General features: G+C 37.3%; 1 protein-coding gene across 1 annotated transcript; it reads right to left on the bottom strand.

Annotated features, from left to right (window-relative positions):
* Positions 1 to 1,098: 1,098 nt before the first annotated feature.
* On the bottom strand, positions 1,099 to 16,305 carry LOC122300284 (26S proteasome non-ATPase regulatory subunit 1 homolog A). Its single transcript, XM_043110809.1, has 13 exons — positions 16,022 to 16,305; positions 6,822 to 6,891; positions 5,934 to 6,039; positions 5,462 to 5,573; positions 5,218 to 5,386; positions 4,613 to 5,088; positions 4,162 to 4,297; positions 3,819 to 4,067; positions 3,515 to 3,735; positions 3,166 to 3,424; positions 2,713 to 2,945; positions 2,117 to 2,636; positions 1,099 to 1,711 (listed from the first exon to the last, which is right to left on the bottom strand). The coding sequence occupies exons 1-13, from the start codon at positions 16,165 to 16,167 to the stop codon at positions 1,388 to 1,390; spliced, it is 3,021 nt and encodes a 1,006-aa protein (XP_042966743.1). The 5' UTR covers positions 16,168 to 16,305; the 3' UTR covers positions 1,099 to 1,387.
* Between the last annotated feature and the right edge of the window lie 1,066 nt (positions 16,306 to 17,371).

Raw genomic sequence — 17,371 nt, 5'->3', positions numbered from 1 at the left:
TTATCTACTAATTATTTGATAGGAAAAATATAGATGCAATCACAATTATATACTAATCTGTATACCAATATGATGTGATTGGTCAAAAAGTAGATTTTATTAAAAATAATGTTAATTTAAATTTTAAGTATAAATAAATCAGTATTGATGTACAGATTAGTACACAATTGTAATTATATATAATAAAACTTTATGATATGACATATAAGACAATAATGACTTAAAAAATAACAGAGAAAATATTTACTTTCATAATTGGAGAGAGACAATACAATATAGAAGGGTAAAAAATGGTTGGAAATCTTTATCTTTGTCCTTTTGTGTGGAGAATTGTGCAGATTGCATAACTTTTTAAGCAGTTGTAAAAATAGACGCTGTTTGTTTGGATTTTGAGCATCTTAAGAAAAGAAAGTCACAGCAACAACATATCAGTAAAGGATAATGCTAGTAAAGGATAATGCTTATCTTACATGTAAAAGCAATCGATAGTGGCCACCAGTTCCTCTTTTATTTTATATTTTTACTTAATAATTAAAAAAATATTTTTAAATAATATCATCAAATAAATATTTTATTTAAAAATATAAAATTCTCATCATCATGATGCGGATAAAATCTATATATTGGAGATAATATATATTGGCTAGTGGGGGCTTTTAGTTAACGAGTCGAAGTTTGGAAATGGGATAGTGGAATTGAATGTTGCTCTTTTCTTTTTTAATCTTTTAAATGCTTTACAGCTGTAAGTGTGTGACGGAAAACATTTGGTATACTCATTATAATTTGCATCATGTGTGGCATATCTTATTACATTCAGGACTTCCTATGAGAACAAAATGGATGGTGTGTTGCTCAAATCACAACGACAAAGAACGTAGTTTTTTTCTTTTTTCAAAATATGGAGAAATATTATGTCTAAATTCAAATCTAGTCGAAAAGTTCAAAAAAGTGAGTATTTTGTATCACTGGTGAATGGTGATGCTCAACCCACAAGAGGAGCCACCCGGAGGGACACCAAGGATTCTATATTCAGACAGTTGCTGCAAATGCTCGTATTGTTGGAAACTGATTTAGAGTTTTTTTTTTTGGGAACTAAAATTAACTCCCAAAATTCTAAACTTAATTACCATAATAATACAGATGGTTCAAATTGTAAAGATATGACGTTAGTTACAAACATAAAATAAAAGGGCATATTAAAAAGCTTGCTACTTCATGTCGCTCTTCTTCCGAATAATTGGCAGCAAAGTTAACTCCGGCGTGGCCATAACAATACATGTCACCTGACTAATTACTGGCAGTTTTTCTTCGATTAAAGAGCATCAAAGTCTCTCAACGACCACTAAATAAACTCACCACCGAATGAACATGTGGATCAATGCCAAAATCATGCGGCATACTCGAAAGGCTGAGGTGGCTGAGGTTCCTCATCAACTGCCATGGCTGATGCAGAACCTTGCTGTCCTGTTGCTGCTCCACCAGCAGGTGATGCTGCAGTTGCCGGCGTGTCTGTAAGGCTAAGTACCTCAGGTTCAGTAGGACGCAAGTCTCTAAGAAGAACAAAACCAGAAGGTGCCAATTTCACTGGCACATATCTGCTTTCTTCTAGAAATTTAATGAATTTTTCCTGTGCAGGAACTACTCTGGCAGGGTTGGTCAGAATCTCAAAAGAAGACTCCGGCTCCGATTTCTTCTCTGGTGGGCCATCAACCTGCCAAATCAAACGTAGGAGATGATAATTATGTGATGCCAAAAACTAACAAACTGTCCAAGTAATTGAGTCTGGCTCTCTTCTATCATTTGCTTCTTTTTCTCATTAGGTCACTCGATCTCTTTTCCTTGAGAACCTACTATATATACAATTTCTGGACCCAAAATAAAAACAACTCCAACCATAACGGCCCTCTCCATATTGACCAACTTGGTATTAACAATGAAACAGCTTCAACCACCAATGCCCATATATCACAAAAGCACACATCATAGTTTTTTGGTCACAAAAGCACATATTATGCATGAAAGGTCCAAGAGAAGTTTTCAATTACATGTTCACACCTTTGAATTCATTGAACAACTGCAGGTAAGAAGTGGCAATGAAGTAGGGGGTGATGATTACCTGCATTGAGTCCCCATCCTTCTCGGTAGATGATTTTCCTTTCCCACTACTTTGACCAACAGATGAAGGCTCTGGCCCAGAAACTTTCTCAGCATTAGACTTCTGATCGGCTTCTTTCTTTGCCCTCGCTTTGGCCTTTGCTGAGGTTGACAGAACCGCAGTGGGCAGTTTTACAGCAGATGTAGTCGTGGGTGCAGTTGTTGGTTTGGGATATTCAAAAAGTGATGGTTTTGCATGTGATAAGAACTCAAACTTTGGAACTTTCAAGTCATAATTCAGCCCAATGAAAGCAGTGGGTGAGAACGACAAGCTTATGAAATAAATAAGGGGATACCAATACCAAAACTGGCTGAAAACAGCTAGACCAACAACCGCAGTGATTTTATCATGTTTTGTCTTGGAAAGCAACCTTATGGTTACATTCCTTCCACCTGCATCAAGAATTCCAGAGGCCAAGATTGCACCCATCTTGCTCATAGTATCTTCATGCTTATCAAGAATTATTTTCTCCAATTGCCGCCTAGAATTAAGGAGATATCAGAGACATAATATGAAAGTAATGTTTATGAAAAACATAAAAAATAATAACACAATACCTGAAGGTTCCAACACGAGAATCACTGGCTTCACTAATCTGGACCATAACCATGGCCATTGCAATGAGGGCACCTTGACGAACAAAATCAACAACATCTGATGTCAAAGGCTCTAGCAAAGATATAGCCTCACTTAGGCCAGTTCCAGCACAAGAAATGCCCACTGCAAGGGCTGCACCATATCGAACGTGAGGGTTGTAAGATTCAGACAGTAGGGAGACAATTCGAGGAGTCTGCAGATAACCCACAAAAAATGTAAGAATTTAAAAACAAAAATGCAGCACAAAAGAGAAGCAAAAAAGGAAAAACAAAGGCAGAAGAGCTAATCAAAGAAGAAGAGCAAGAGACTTGCATCATGTTGCATTGAAAGTGACAAAGCAAAAACAAAAAGGAAAAAAAAAAAAAAAAAAAAGGGCAAACAGGCAAAATAGCAAGAAACAAGAAGGAACCAACCTGCTCTGGCTCAGAGTACAGAACAAACCCAAGTGCAAGAACAGCAGTCCTCCTGACATCATCACTCACATCTGATACAGCAAAGTGTAGCAACTGTCGAATGGCTTTGTTGTTTGCTGTTCCGCTATAGGCCAGCGCCAATGCATACATACCACCATAGCGCAATATAGGATCCTGATCACGAGTCATCTGCTCAATTAGGGTGTCTGCTTCTTCTTCTCTTCCATAGACTGTGAGGGCTGTTCCCAATGCTAAGCCCCTGCAACATCCAATAACCATATTAACAAGAGTGAAAACCATGTACAGAGAAGACTCAGTTCGACATCCAGATCACTATATAAGACTTTACCGTATGATCTTCTCATGTTGTGTCTCGTGTGCATAAGCTAGCATCTCACTTGCCTTCTCACTTGCAGTTCCAACCATGAGTAAACCCATACTGATGCCAGCAGCTTCACCAGCAACAGCACCATCAGTGTAGAGCACAGTTTTAATGTCATCATAAATCTCCTCATCAGCAGTTCCTAGAGCTGCCAAACCAAGACCTAAGCATGCACCATGTTGAATAACCTGCACCCAAAACCCCAATATAAACTTCTTTGGTAACTACAATTCCTTGGCTATGAGAAGAGAAACCCATTGTTTTAAAGTACCTCCACATTAGTGCTGCGTAGGCTTTCACGAAGGAATTGTTTGATGCCCTCGCCATGGTTTGCATGAATAAGACCCAAAGCATAGAGAGCTCCACCTTCCGAGTAAGGACTGCCGCCACCACCAGCCCCACCCTGAGGCAAGTACGGTGCCATCAGTGACCTCCCCTGTTGTAGGTGGCCTCTGTGAATAACACCAAGACCAGCAGTCGCACTAAACTTAGCCCAATTTGTGGCTCTGCTCAACCAGTCCTGAATTTCAGGGTTACACGAGGATAAGTATAAATAACAGAACAAAGAGCATCACAGAACAAAAAAATCCAGGACGAAGCAAAATCTGACTCACTAGATTCTCCCTCAGAAATGTATCTACAGTTGTTCCAGCATGCATAACCGCATTAGCATAAATCGTTGCACTATGACAGACACTATTTCTCATCTCGACTGACTGCTTTATTGTCTTGAGGATGAGAAGATCTGATCTGTATTGCAAATTGAAGTCAACTCAGTAAGGACCTAATCAAAATTTGTTTCTAAGGGACAAAAAATGTATTTGAAAACTAAGTTTTCCCGGGGTTGCGCAGGCCCTTGGTAAGGGGTTTCCCACAAGTGCACCTCAGATAATTTAAGGGGAAATCCCCCCATCTGATGGTCCCTAGAGATTGTTTGCACCCAAGGGGATTTGAACCTTAGACCTGGGGGAGCATAACCCCAAGCCCAAGCCCTTTACCACTTGAGCCAACCCCTAGGGGTTTTTGAAAACTAAGTAAATGTAATACAGAAAGCAACTGCCTCACTTGTTATGACTGTATAAGAATTGAAGAGTCAACTGTATTGACGTCTCTCCTGACAAAATTCCCTTGATTTTGGTCAGCCTCTCAGCATATATTACTTCTTTTGGATCGGTTTCAAACACATTCAAATTAGACGGAGAACTCCCATCACTCATTTGAACATCCCCTGGAGCTGTGGAATTTTCATTCTGCGAAGAATCAGGTTCAATGGGTCCAGGCTGCACTGGTTCAGAAGGTTTAGTCTTGGGAATTGAAAGGCGATCTCTCACACTTAAGAGAAATGCTTGGTGTTCATTTTCTACAAGATCAAAGGCTATTTGAAATGCCAAGAGAGCTTCATCTTTATTTTCAGAGCGAAGAAGCTTTTCCAATATACTTGCAACAGTTCCAGGCTCATCCAAGAACATGAGACACTGACATATACTCAAATAATCAGGAGAAGGCAGCTTTTGATATACTTGAACAAGGAGACGAAGTACCTGTCAGGACAATCAAACAAGGATTAATGTCTATCACTCATCCCCCTGGACTGAGAATAAAGAGGTCATATACCAGTACTAAAAAAACAGCTATAAATATCCAGTGAGCTAGAATAAAAATCTACTTACCTCACGCCGATATTCTCTAAGATTAACAAAGGAATGAGAGACATTAATGCAATAAGATAAAGTCCCTTGAACATTATCACTCTTCGTGATTGCTTCCTCAAGTTTATCCAATCGCCGGCATTCAATTGCAATACCCATAGCTTGCGGGTATTTTCCATCAGCAATACACCTAAATAAGAAATTTTAAACTAGCTTAAATATCCGAGGTGTTACTTTCAATTTGGAGAAATGGGTATGTGTTTACTTATCCAGCATCCTCTCCACAATTGCCTCCAACCTAGGGTCCACCTTTGCTGCTGAATCATTTGATTCTGCTGCCTTCATCTTCAGACTGGCATATTCATCTATAGCTTTAGCTGTGGATAAGAACCAAAATTTAAATGAATTTTTCTTTTTTATGAAAAGGGATCCCAGATGTTAAACCCTAGACCCACGTAAAACACTCCCATCACTGTAAATCATCAACTTTTCATCAAGAGAATGTGACCCCGAGAAATTTTTTGCACCCAAGGGTTCAAACCTTAGACCAATGGGGAACATACTCCCAAGACCAAGGCCCTTACCACTTGAGCCAACCCCTAGGGGGTTAATTAAATGCAAGATAATTTCTTCAAAATTCTCAAACAAGCATACTATTACAACCTCTGAAGATAATTGAATATTATGATCAACAATTAAATTAAATTGATATTTTCTAATTTAACAGTCACTCATACCAAGAAGTGTATGAACATAATCAGAATCTTCTGACACGTCAAATAAAGAACCGGCTCCCAAGGCATACGATAGTGCATCGTTAAGCTCGCTCAAGTAATAGAAAACCTGAGAGAAAAGGAACTTCCATGCTAATGAGCAAGTAGAAACTAAATATTCAAGCAGTAAAACAAATAAATGAAATATATACGTTCAACATATAACATCTGACACAACTTCCAAAGCCTATATATTATATTAGTCTAATTACTAGTTATAGAATTTTCTGATTAGCTACTAATAAATCGAAAAAGAAATTACAGCAACTTAAGTTTGAAACAGTTTTAAGTATTTCCAGTAGTCTTTTTCCAACCTAATGGATCTGGAACCAAAGGATCTCATTTTAGAAGACTACAGCCTTGTTCAGTTACACAGATGAGATGAGATAAAAGTTAAATAAAATACTGTTAAAATATATTTTTTTAATATTATTTTTGTTTTGGAAGTTGAAAATTTTGAATTATTTATTATATTTTGTGGGAGTCAAACAATTGTAATGATTATATGAGATGAGTTAAGATGGTTTGTAATATTATATAAATAAATGAGGCCTACGTTTTCTAACATGTATTTTTTTTATTGGTACTGGGTGTCTGGGAACATCATCCCAACTGATCCCAGGGGTTCACAAGCTCTCAACAAAGAGTTTCCTACAAGTGCACCTTGGGTAATTCAAGAGGAAATTCCCCCAGTCCAATAGCCCCTAGAGATTGTTTGCACCCAATGGGATTTAATCCTTAGTCCTAGTCTAGAAACTAGAGAAGTGGAAGCCATGGTGGCAATCATATGAGTGCCAAATAAAGTAGTTGTTAATTGGGGGGAAAAAAAAAAACCCAACAAAAGCATTCTACCTTCGACACAAGCAGTGCAGCAAGTTGTCTCTGATGTTGGTCAAATTCTTCATCTTCATACAAACTTTCTCTGCAACAATGAATCATAATTGTCAGTTAAGAAAAAATTCATACCCTTATTAAGCTATAAGACACAAGATGCCTAACATCAAATCAGAATCAAAGCAATATCAAATTGAAAGGTAATGAACTTGTTACACTTGTTAAAGTGGTTGAACAATCTATGCAACAAACAGGGGCAATGTAATTGCTGAAAAAATGCCACATATTATATTAATTGATCAAAATGGTGTAAATATAAAATATTGGTCCAAGCATTTAAATTGCCTCATTCCCCCAAAGTAAGGATTTCTGGTCCATTTATGCAATTTATGGGTCTGAGCAACTTAAATACTAGGACCCCTTATTGTTTTAATGATGCAGAATTAAAGGCCAAAAAGATTTCAAGGGGAATTAGGATGAAGTCACATTACAGTGCAGAGCCCATTTTTGGTAACTTCTTTCCTAAGTCTGTTAGTGTACTGAGAAGAAGAATTAGACTGTGTAAGGTTAGCAGCCAGTGCAAAATGCACGCTTCAAGATGCTTTATTATATTGAAAATCATGCCTTTTAGATATGATCACAGGGAGCTATTAAAAGAAACAGCTATTGCAACTTTCTTGTTAGGAAACTGAGAGATTGGGCAAGAAGAGTAGGGAATCAGTTGACCACCTCTAACTCCATTGTGAGATTGCCAATGCCTTATGGAATAACTTTGTCAGCGAAGTTGGGTTGTCTTGGGTATCACAGAAGAATAGTGGGCCTCTTTGCCAATTGAAGAGGATTATATGGCAACCACAGATTGCAGCAGTATGCAAGGTGGTCTCTACATGTTCATCTCCTTTTTTAACAAGTCCGAATGTTTTTTTTATAGATTAATATTCATATTTTTAACATCTCGTTAGCGAGATCACAACCTACTCACGATCTCAAATTTCATGAGATTGATGCAAAAAATAAAATAAAAATCAAACTGGAGGATTAAATATCATTGTTTCCATTAATAGTAATTGAAAAAGTTAGTTAGTTCCCCATATAACCAAAAGCATGCATTGTAGGAAAGATTGCCACGTCAATTACTGATCTTTCCTACATCAATTACTGCACATGTACTATGAGGCAGTCCACAGTTCCTAAGAAAGCCTCTGTAACATACGAACCTAGAATTTAGGTTAATTCAGTTAGAAATTATTTAGTTATGTTATGATTATATTTATTCTTTTTATTAATTACTTATTTATTAAATTATCTCTATGGTAAGATTTTAAGTAATTAGATTGTTACGACACGTTTTCTAGAAAGATTAGTAACGTCTAGTGCCTCGTATAGGTCACGAGTTACGACGTGAGATTTCGGAAGCAGCGCTAAGAGGTAAATAGTATGATCATATAAATGTACGCGTAATGTAAATATTATAATTGGGTATGATAATATGATATGGTTTTGATGGTTATCTACGTTGCGCCAAGAGCCAAGTCAAGGTTAGATCGCTTTCACGAACTTCTATGAATTACGATGATTTACATGAAAATAAGACTATATATATGTTATGCTTTTATGGATTGTTGATTGATCGATTGAATGTTACTAAAATCACATGGAAGTCATGATATGATCATATAATAATTTAAGATAGGTATTCTATGAATTAAAATAGCCAGATCATGCATGCTTCATTCATGTAGTACTTAGACCATATATGCCATGTATTGTTCATGCAATAACTTAAGTCAAGCATGCCATGTAATAAATAGCCAGATCATGTATGACATGTTCATTAGTTCTCAGATCATGCATGCCATGAAATGTCATAAAATGATTAAATCATGTTAGGCCATGTCATGCTATACTATACCATGTACAAGAATATATCATGTTATGCCATGCCATGTACAAGAATATGCCATGCTAGAAAAGTCTAAGAAGTCCAAGAAAATTATCATGCATCAAGAAAGATAAACATTTTAAGGTAACACGGACCCAAGCGTGTTTACTACAGTTATGCTAAGACGGTACCACGGACTCAAGCGTGGTTACCACAAGACACGGACTCAAGCGTCTTTCACTCCATGTCAAGCAAGTTAAGTGAAACACGGACCCAAGCGTGTTTCACTCCACGTCAAGCAGGATAAGTGAAATACGGACCCAAGCGTATTTCACTTCATGTTATGCAAGTTAAGTGAAACACGGACTCAAGCGTGTTTCACTACATGACAAGTTATGTGGTGCCATGGACTCAAGCGTGGTTCACCATGAAATAAGTACAAATCAAGATAAACAAGTTACTCATGCATTCACGCTTCATGTTTGCCATGATTATGAATGTTTCCGCTCATGTTAATCCATGAATGTTATATGAAAGTTATGATAAGGCTTTAAAAACCAAATTTATGCTAAGCTAGATAGTATTTTACGGTATGATGTATTATTTACTGAGTATTCGACTCATTTTTGTTGTTTGTCTTTTTGTTTTCTTCTATGTTGATTGCCACAGATGGTGATTATGATGATGCAGAGCTGGATGACCAGGAGTAGATTTAGTATAAGGACTTAGAGATAAATAAGTGTCATTTACACAAGGATTAAGTTTTTTTTTCAATAAATGAGGTATTTCAGAGTAATGAGTCTCTTTACCGGGCATTTTATCATGTTTGTTAGTAACGTCTCTATCCTACGGGAACGGGGTGTTACAGCCTCATCCTATGCCCTAATCCATACCCATTAATCAATCAAAGATGGCAAAAGCCATCAACCTACAAAAATAATAATATTCCAAATAACAAATCATAAGTTTTTTAATCAATGTAAGAGCGAAATTAAGAATCAGCCATCACTTGTTGAAATTATCAATGCAATTGCACAGAAGTATATCCAGGAGATTATAATCCATCACATAAGTGTGATAATCAAGATCATGGTCCAAGAATTTACTTGCCTCATTACCTAAATCAAAGATGTCTCTACTTTTTGTCAATTATTAATAGTTTTACAATTAAACTTTTCAGGTGGTGTATACAGCATTTTCAATGCAAGTTGAGTCAGTAATTTAACATAAAGGTGGTGTCTACAAATCCAAAATAATGTCAGAGGGAATTAAAACAACGGAATACTAAAGAGCGTAAGATGATTTTCACGAATCCAATCACACTACACATACCTATAAATCATTTCTCATTTCTTTTTTAATTATTCTTCTTAGCTCCACTAGCAAAAATACGATAATTTTGCATCTGAAAAAATATCCATTCTTTAAAATGCTCTATAATAATAACTCGCAATAAAAAATTAAGTTGTAGAAGTTTTTTTTTTTTTTTTTTTTGGCTCAATATAGGGAATTCACTTTGTGCTCTCCGTACACTTATGAAAATTAAGTTTTTTGCATTTCCGCTGATGAAGTTGCTACGTTAACGAGCATAGTAGCACAGCAGCGGCATCCAGATGGGGTATACAAGAGAGCTTGTGATAGAATCCAAGTTATTTTCACTCGTGAAGGAAGGTAGTTTGTTACATATCATAGAGAGAGGATGGAAGATAGAGCATGAGTTATTGCTGGGATTTTCCACAGTGCAATGGCTCGGTGGAGCACTCGGGGACTGTCTGAAAGGAGATAAAAAAGAGTTTTACATGACGATTAGGGAGGGATATTGTAGTTTTATAGCATAGCGGTGCTCGAATAGCCGTGGTCGATACATGGTGGTAGTAGAATATAGCGAGAGAGGAAGGCGAAACTTTATCTTTATACCTGAAGAGGAGGGTGGGAGGGGATGGAGGAGATTGAGGGAGGCACTGTGGGAGTGTATGTAGGAAAGGAGAAACATGAGTGGGGCTCGCTAACGAGCACAATTGAGGCCAATGGTGGAGGAGCTTCAACCGAATACACAGTCCTATAAGGAGGTGCTCATGCCGGCGGTGAATCACCGTGAACCGCGAGTAAGGGATAATGGTGGTAGGTCTGAATGCAGGTACACCATTTGAAATATGCATAAAGCCCCTCATTTTGCTCTGCGAAAGGGAGGCGTTGGCATGAAAGTTGTCGGCCTGGAGGAGGTTGACATACGTAGCAAGTTGGTGGAGATGCAGCACAATTGTGGAAGTTGCAGGATGAGGTGGAAAACATGCTAAGGTGTGTTGAGGGTAATAGGGAAAGAGACGGGGAATGGGCAAGTAAAGGGACTAGGGTGGGCTTAGGCAATCGGAGGCTCATCAAGGCCACAAATAAGCCACAAAATATAGGGGTGGGCTCGAACATTGTTGGGCCTAGTAAGGGGGGTGAGGCTCGAAATGGTAAGGGGGTTGGGCTCGTGTGGAGAAATACCGAGATTCAGCCCATGGGGAGAAGTCAAGCGGGCCGACGAGCTGGGCCCTAGCCCATGGGACAGTATGACGGAAGAAGTCACGAGACCCAACCCATGTGGAGAGAATGCAAAAGGGCTCCCTCCAATGGTAGAAGTTTCACTCTTCCGCCGGAAAGCTTGATGCAAAGCACGCAGTCGGCTAAGAATCCATCGAATGCGGACACAAAAGATGCCAGCGAAAGCGTTGGAGCAATCGGTGGTTAGTACACGCCGCGTGTCCAGAAAATGGCAGTGGAGCATCCAATGGGCACTTCTACGCCACCATGTGTCGTTTCACCGTCGAGCGGTGGCCAAAAAGTTCTGATTGGATATGGGGAAGAAGGGTATACTCTGGCGAACCCACAAAAACAGCTCCTCAATGATTCTGAGATGGACGAACACAAAGGAAAATTTGGAGGCGTGTTCAGTTGACCCTTCCCATTCTAGTAGTGAAGAACTACCATTTTCTGAAGAAGAGAATTCCCAAAGACCCATCCAAGTGCTTAGTGGACTTGTTGGGGAGGGTGAAAATTTTTTTGTGGAAGAGACAGGGTCTGCCAATGGACTTCAGAGTGAATGAGCCTATCCCTCTGAATTATATGTTACCAGTTCAATCTAGTGTTTCAAAATGGGTATTTCGCAAGGTGAAGGAAATACAACAATGTGTAGGAATGGAGTGTGAAGGCTTCGAGGAACAGTTTATGACTTTGCTTACCACCATTGAAGTGGGGCACCAACAACATAGGAAAGTTGACTAAAAAAAGTGAGAGCTTAAACAGTTACATTGGTTGTTGAATTATGAGGGTAGTTCCAACAGGGACAGATCAAAAGGGAAAGGGCTAGCCTAACCCCAACGAAACCCAAAATTGTGTCATGGAATGTCTGCAGGTTCAACAAGGCCAATAAGCGTCTTAAAATGAAAAACTTGCTTCATGAGTGGAAGGCGGACATTGTATGTCTATAGGAGACAAAGCTAAAATAAATTACTAAAAGAATCCTGCGAAGTTTATGGAGTTGCGTACATGTGGATTAGGTGTATTTGGCATCTAATGGGGCGTCAGGAGGTGTATTGGGGATGTGGGATAGACGGGTGGTGGAGAAAATGGAGGAATTCATAGGGGTCTTCACGATGGCATATTCCTTTAAGAGTGTGACAGATAACTTTGAGCTTTTGCAGGTGTCTATAGTTCAAACTTAGACAACAACAAAAGATTATTGTGGGAAGAATTAGCTGGAGTTTATAGCTAGTGGGACCTTCCATGGTGCATTGGTGGAGATTTTAATGTCATAAAATTTCCAAGTGAATGTTATGGAAATAAAAGACTGCGGCCAGCAATGACAAAATTCTTGGAGTGCATTTTTATTTGAACTCTGGATCTACTGCTAGCGGGGGGTTCTTTCACATGGTCTAATAATCAGACGTGGTCTCAACTAGATAGATTCTTAGAATCACCAGAATGGAAAAGTCAATCAGTTGGAGAGGCCCTTTGAGGAGGCAGAGGCTCACAAAGTGGTATGGAGAATGGTTAAAGATAACGGGTCATGATGGTTTTTCTATGGGCTTCTTTTAAACATGCTAGGACGTGTTAAAGGACAATCTTATGAGGGTGTTTCAAGAGTTATTCTCGGTTGAAAAATTTGAGAAAAGCCTTAACGCAACTTTTCTTACATTGATACTAAAGAAGGTTGGGATAGCAAAGATTAGGAAGTTTCAGCCCATTAGCTTAGTAAATGGGGTATACAAGATTATTTCCAAAGTGCTTGCAAATCGTCTAGGTGGGGAAGATCATTACAAAACCCCAAAATGCATTTGTAAATAGTAGACAGATTTTAGACGCTATGCTTATTGCCAATGAATTTATTGACAGTAGACTGAAAGCTGGCACTGCAGGGATCATTTGCAAGCTAGAAATGGAGAAGGCGTACAACCACGTTAAGTGAGATTTTCTTCTTTACCTTCTTGGAAGGTGTGGTTTTGGGGAGAGGTGGCGATCATGGATCCGCTGGTGCATATCAACAGTGAAATTCTCAATTTTGATAAACGAAAGCCAAGCTGGCTTTTTTAATAGCGCACGAGGTTTATGACAAGGAGACCCGTTGTCTCCACTACTCCTTGTTATTATGATGGAGGCGCTAAGCAGAATGACCTCAGCACTAGTTGTTTCGTGGCTGGCTTCTCGATTGGAGCCCCGAATAGGAGATTATTAATATTTCTCATTTATTATTTGCAGATAACACACTTATCTTTTGTGATTCAGATCACTTGTGATGCAGATCATAACTAGGTTCGAGCACTGAAAGCCCTTCTCCTTTGTTTTGAAGCAACATCCAAGTTGAAAGTAAACTTTGACAAATCAAAGATGGTGCCAATTGGAGGTATTCATAATATAAGACAGCTGGCTAGCACACTGAGGTGTAAAATTAACTCTCTTCCTATGACTACCTTGGACTCCCGTTGGGGGCTGCCTCAAGAGTCTTCATTAGGGGACATGGTGATTGAGAAAGTAGAGCAAAGACTGGTAGGATGGAAGAGAATGTATCTGTCAAAAGGTAGTAGGATTATCTTGATCAAGAGTACATTATCTAATTTATCAACTTACTTTTTGTCTCCATTCCCTATCCCAACAAGTGTAGTGTGCTGAATTGAGAAACTCCAACATGATTTCTTGTGGAGTGGAGTGGGTGAAGAGTTCAAATTCTACCTAGTCAATTGGGAGAAGATATGTTAGCCTATCTTCAATGGTGATTTGGGGATTAGAAATATGAATTTTCTTTTTTATAAGTTTCTTCAAAGTTGTAATGAAATATAAAAATTTTTAATCGGCAGTTACTTGAAAATGGCTGTGGAGATACAATAAAGAATCAGAAGCCCTATGGAAGTTGGTGAGTGAGAGCAAATATGGAGGCTTATGGGAGAGCTGGTGTACTAAAGAAGTGAGGGGTTTACGGAGTGGAAATGTGGAAACACATAAGAAGAGGATGGGAGGTCTTAATCGACACATAAGATTTCTTGTGGGTGAGGATTCTAGGATAAATTCTGGAGTGATATTTGGTGTGGTAACAGTGCTTTAAAGGATTTATTTCCTTCACTTTTCCAAATTGCAAGTGCCAAAGAAGTTTCCGTGACTACAATCATGGTGATATCGGGGGAGCAAATCCAGTGAAATATAAATTTTAGTAAGGCGGCACAAGATTGGGAAATTAGCAGCTTCGAAGACTTTTTCAACCTTTTGTACATGATAAAACCGAGCAACCAACGAGAAGATATGTTGTGATGGATACCCGCAGGTAAAGGTTCATTCTCGGTTTGCTCTTGTTTTTTCTTTATAAGCAAATTCTTGATTCACTCTTTCTATAAGGCCTCGTTTGTTTTCACAACCATTCTCATCTCATCTTATCTAATCATTACAACTTTTTCAAATTTCCACGCAAAATAAAACAAGTAATTAAAATTTTTCAAATCTTAAAACAAAAAATAATATTTAAAACATATATTTAAAAATATTTTATTCAACTTTCAACTTTTATCTCAACTTATCGCATCTGCAAAAACAAACGAGGCCCAAGTCTCTTACACAAAAGCCGAATATTCAATTTCCATGGAGAAGGCTTTGGAGACATAAGGCGCCTCCCAAAGCAAGCATTCTTCATTTGGACAGCTTCCTTGGGTAAGATCCTCACAACCGATAATTTGAGGAAACGCTTGGTGATCATCGCAAATTAGTGTTGCATGTGTAGGAATGGGGGCGAGTCTGTGGACCATATCCTACTACATTGTGAGACAGCTAGAATGTTATGGAATGAGGTGTTCAACAAACTAGACTTGGCTTGAGTTATGCCCGAGACAGTGGTGGCAGTACTGGCTAGCTGGACAAATCTAAAAGGCATTCAATAGATTACAGCTGTGTGAAAGATAGTCCCTATATGCAACATGTGGTGTTTGTGGCAAGAGCACAATGATCAAACGTTTGAAGACAAGGAGAGATCAATGGAGGCACTAAAAGCTTTATTTATTAGAACTCTATGTACTTGGGCCATTGCTGTGGATTTTAATGGCCTGAATTTACATGATTTTCTTGTCTCTATTGTGCATACATAGTTAGGTCATACATTTGTAATGTACTTGGCTATGCCTATTCTTTGATTAATAAAATTTGTTTACTTATCAATACTAAATAAAAAATGCAATCACAGAGATAAATTAGAGAAAACACTTGATGCAAATCTTTCATTGGGCGAACCAGCAACCTACTATATGTAACCAATCAAACCTCAAAAGACTTGGGTATCAGTATGACTGCTTCCATTACTATTAATTGACGAAGTTACCTTCCAGTATAGCCAAACAACTAAATGAATTGGTCAATAAATTACCACACATCAGTTACTGCACATGTATCATGAAAAAACTAGGAATTTCCAGTTAGGTTTTGGACTTCACCCATTAGAATATCCCTTCCATCAAATGAGTTTCCCCCGGTCACTTCCCCAAAAGACAATCAAAATCTACAAAAAATACGAAACCCAATTCCTTCCCTTACGGAAAGAAACCCTAGTTTTATAACAAGAACAAGAAAAATATCCTCCTTCCCCGGAAATTCGAATAAAGGAATTAATGTAAACCAGATATTTAAGCCCTGGATTTATATTCTCTTACACAACGTTGCGACAGAACAATGTCGAAAGCACAGTTCTTTACTTTATAGGTTTTCTTTTTCGATCGCAACTTCTCAACAAAAACAAACGGATCAACCGCAGCAAGAACCGAAACCCTACTAAAAAAAATAGAGAAATTACAGAAAATGATCAGCGAAAGAGAGAGTGTACATGACAGGAACGCTCGTGGAGATCTCAGGCCAAAAGTTGTCGACCAGATTGTTGAGGTTGGAAAGCGCGTGTAGCTTGAGCGAGGGGTGAGTCTCGTTCAGCATCGCCAGAAGCCCACCCGCCGAACTCACCATCATCGCTGCCATGACTGCCGACGCAGAACCTATTAGAATTTAATCTTGGAAAAAGGGGATCCCAAACCCTAGCTAATCGGAGGACTGAAGAAACTAGAGAGAGAGAGAGAGAATGAAACTAAAGAAAAGAACAAAATTGATGCTTTTATGTATCGGATTTTCTTTTAGCTTCTTGCCCAGCAAGTCAAGTAAAGATGCCCTCTGTCCATGTATTTTTAGATCTCTTAGAAATGGTTTTTTATTATTATTAAGATAAATATTATTTTTTTAAAATTTAATGACTAAATGATAGACTTGAATTGTGCTTCCTAAAAAATAGAAAAAGAGTATTACTATTTATAAATCTCATATACTATATATTATATAATTTTTTATTTTTTTAGTTTTAAAAATTTTTTTAAATTTCTTTAATTATATTCTTTTTAAAATAATTGAATTTTTCTACTCATCATCTATATACTACATATTTGATAAAATTAAAAAAATAATAAAAAGAGTAATTTGTGGTGTATGAAGGTTATGAATAGAATTTTTAATAAAATAAAATAGACTTGAATTGAGTTGTAATTCGAATATGTTCCATTTAGGTTGCTCAAGTTTTCCAAACAATTAACCCGATCCGACCCAAAATACTAATTACAATTCCACACGGTTATATTAAAAATGTTTGAAAATATTTAAAAATTTATTCAAGATTATTATTAAAGAAATAGAGAAAAATAATTTTTAAAATAAGTATTATATTGAAGTTTGTGAAAGTTAATACATAATGTTCAAAAGTTATTTAAATGTAATTTTTTAATATTATTTTTATTTTAAAATGTGTAGAATTTATATAGATTTCTATGTTTGAATACTCTTGTACACTCAATGACTGTAAATATTATTTTTCTAGATAAAAATTGAAAATTTTGAAATAAAAAAGTTTTTTATTTAAATGATATTTGATAATAAAATTAAGAAATGATATTTACAATTATAGAATATAAAAATGATATATACTTTTTAAAAAAAATGATAATTTTATAAATTATATTTGTTTAAGGACGATGCTAGGGTACTTCCAATCATGTATCATTGGGAGTATCTCTAGTGTATTTCTATTTTTTTTATATTTCAAATATTTTTGTAAAATAAAAACACATATTTACTTTTAGTTAATTTCTTAACTATTAAAAAATAATTAAAGCACACGAGCGGAGTAAAATAAAGGGGC

This window comes from Carya illinoinensis, chromosome 2, assembly GCF_018687715.1.
Source record: "Carya illinoinensis cultivar Pawnee chromosome 2, C.illinoinensisPawnee_v1, whole genome shotgun sequence".
Lineage (NCBI taxonomy): Eukaryota > Viridiplantae > Streptophyta > Magnoliopsida > Fagales > Juglandaceae > Carya > Carya illinoinensis.
The sequence above is the reverse complement of the archived record's forward strand: the minus strand, read 5'-3'. Positions and strand labels throughout refer to the sequence as shown.

Coding starts and splice junctions, on each gene's coding strand:
- LOC122300284 (XM_043110809.1), bottom strand. CDS start 16,167: ATGGCAGCGATGATGGTGAGTTCGGCGGGTGGGCTTCTGGCGATGCTG. Junction 4,298..4,612: donor TTCTTATACAGTCATAACAA/GTGAGGCAGTTG, acceptor TTTGCAATACAG/ATCAGATCTTCTCATCCTCA. Junction 2,637..2,712: donor TCTCGTGTTGGAACCTTCAG/GTATTGTGTTAT, acceptor CCTTAATTCTAG/GCGGCAATTGGAGAAAATAA.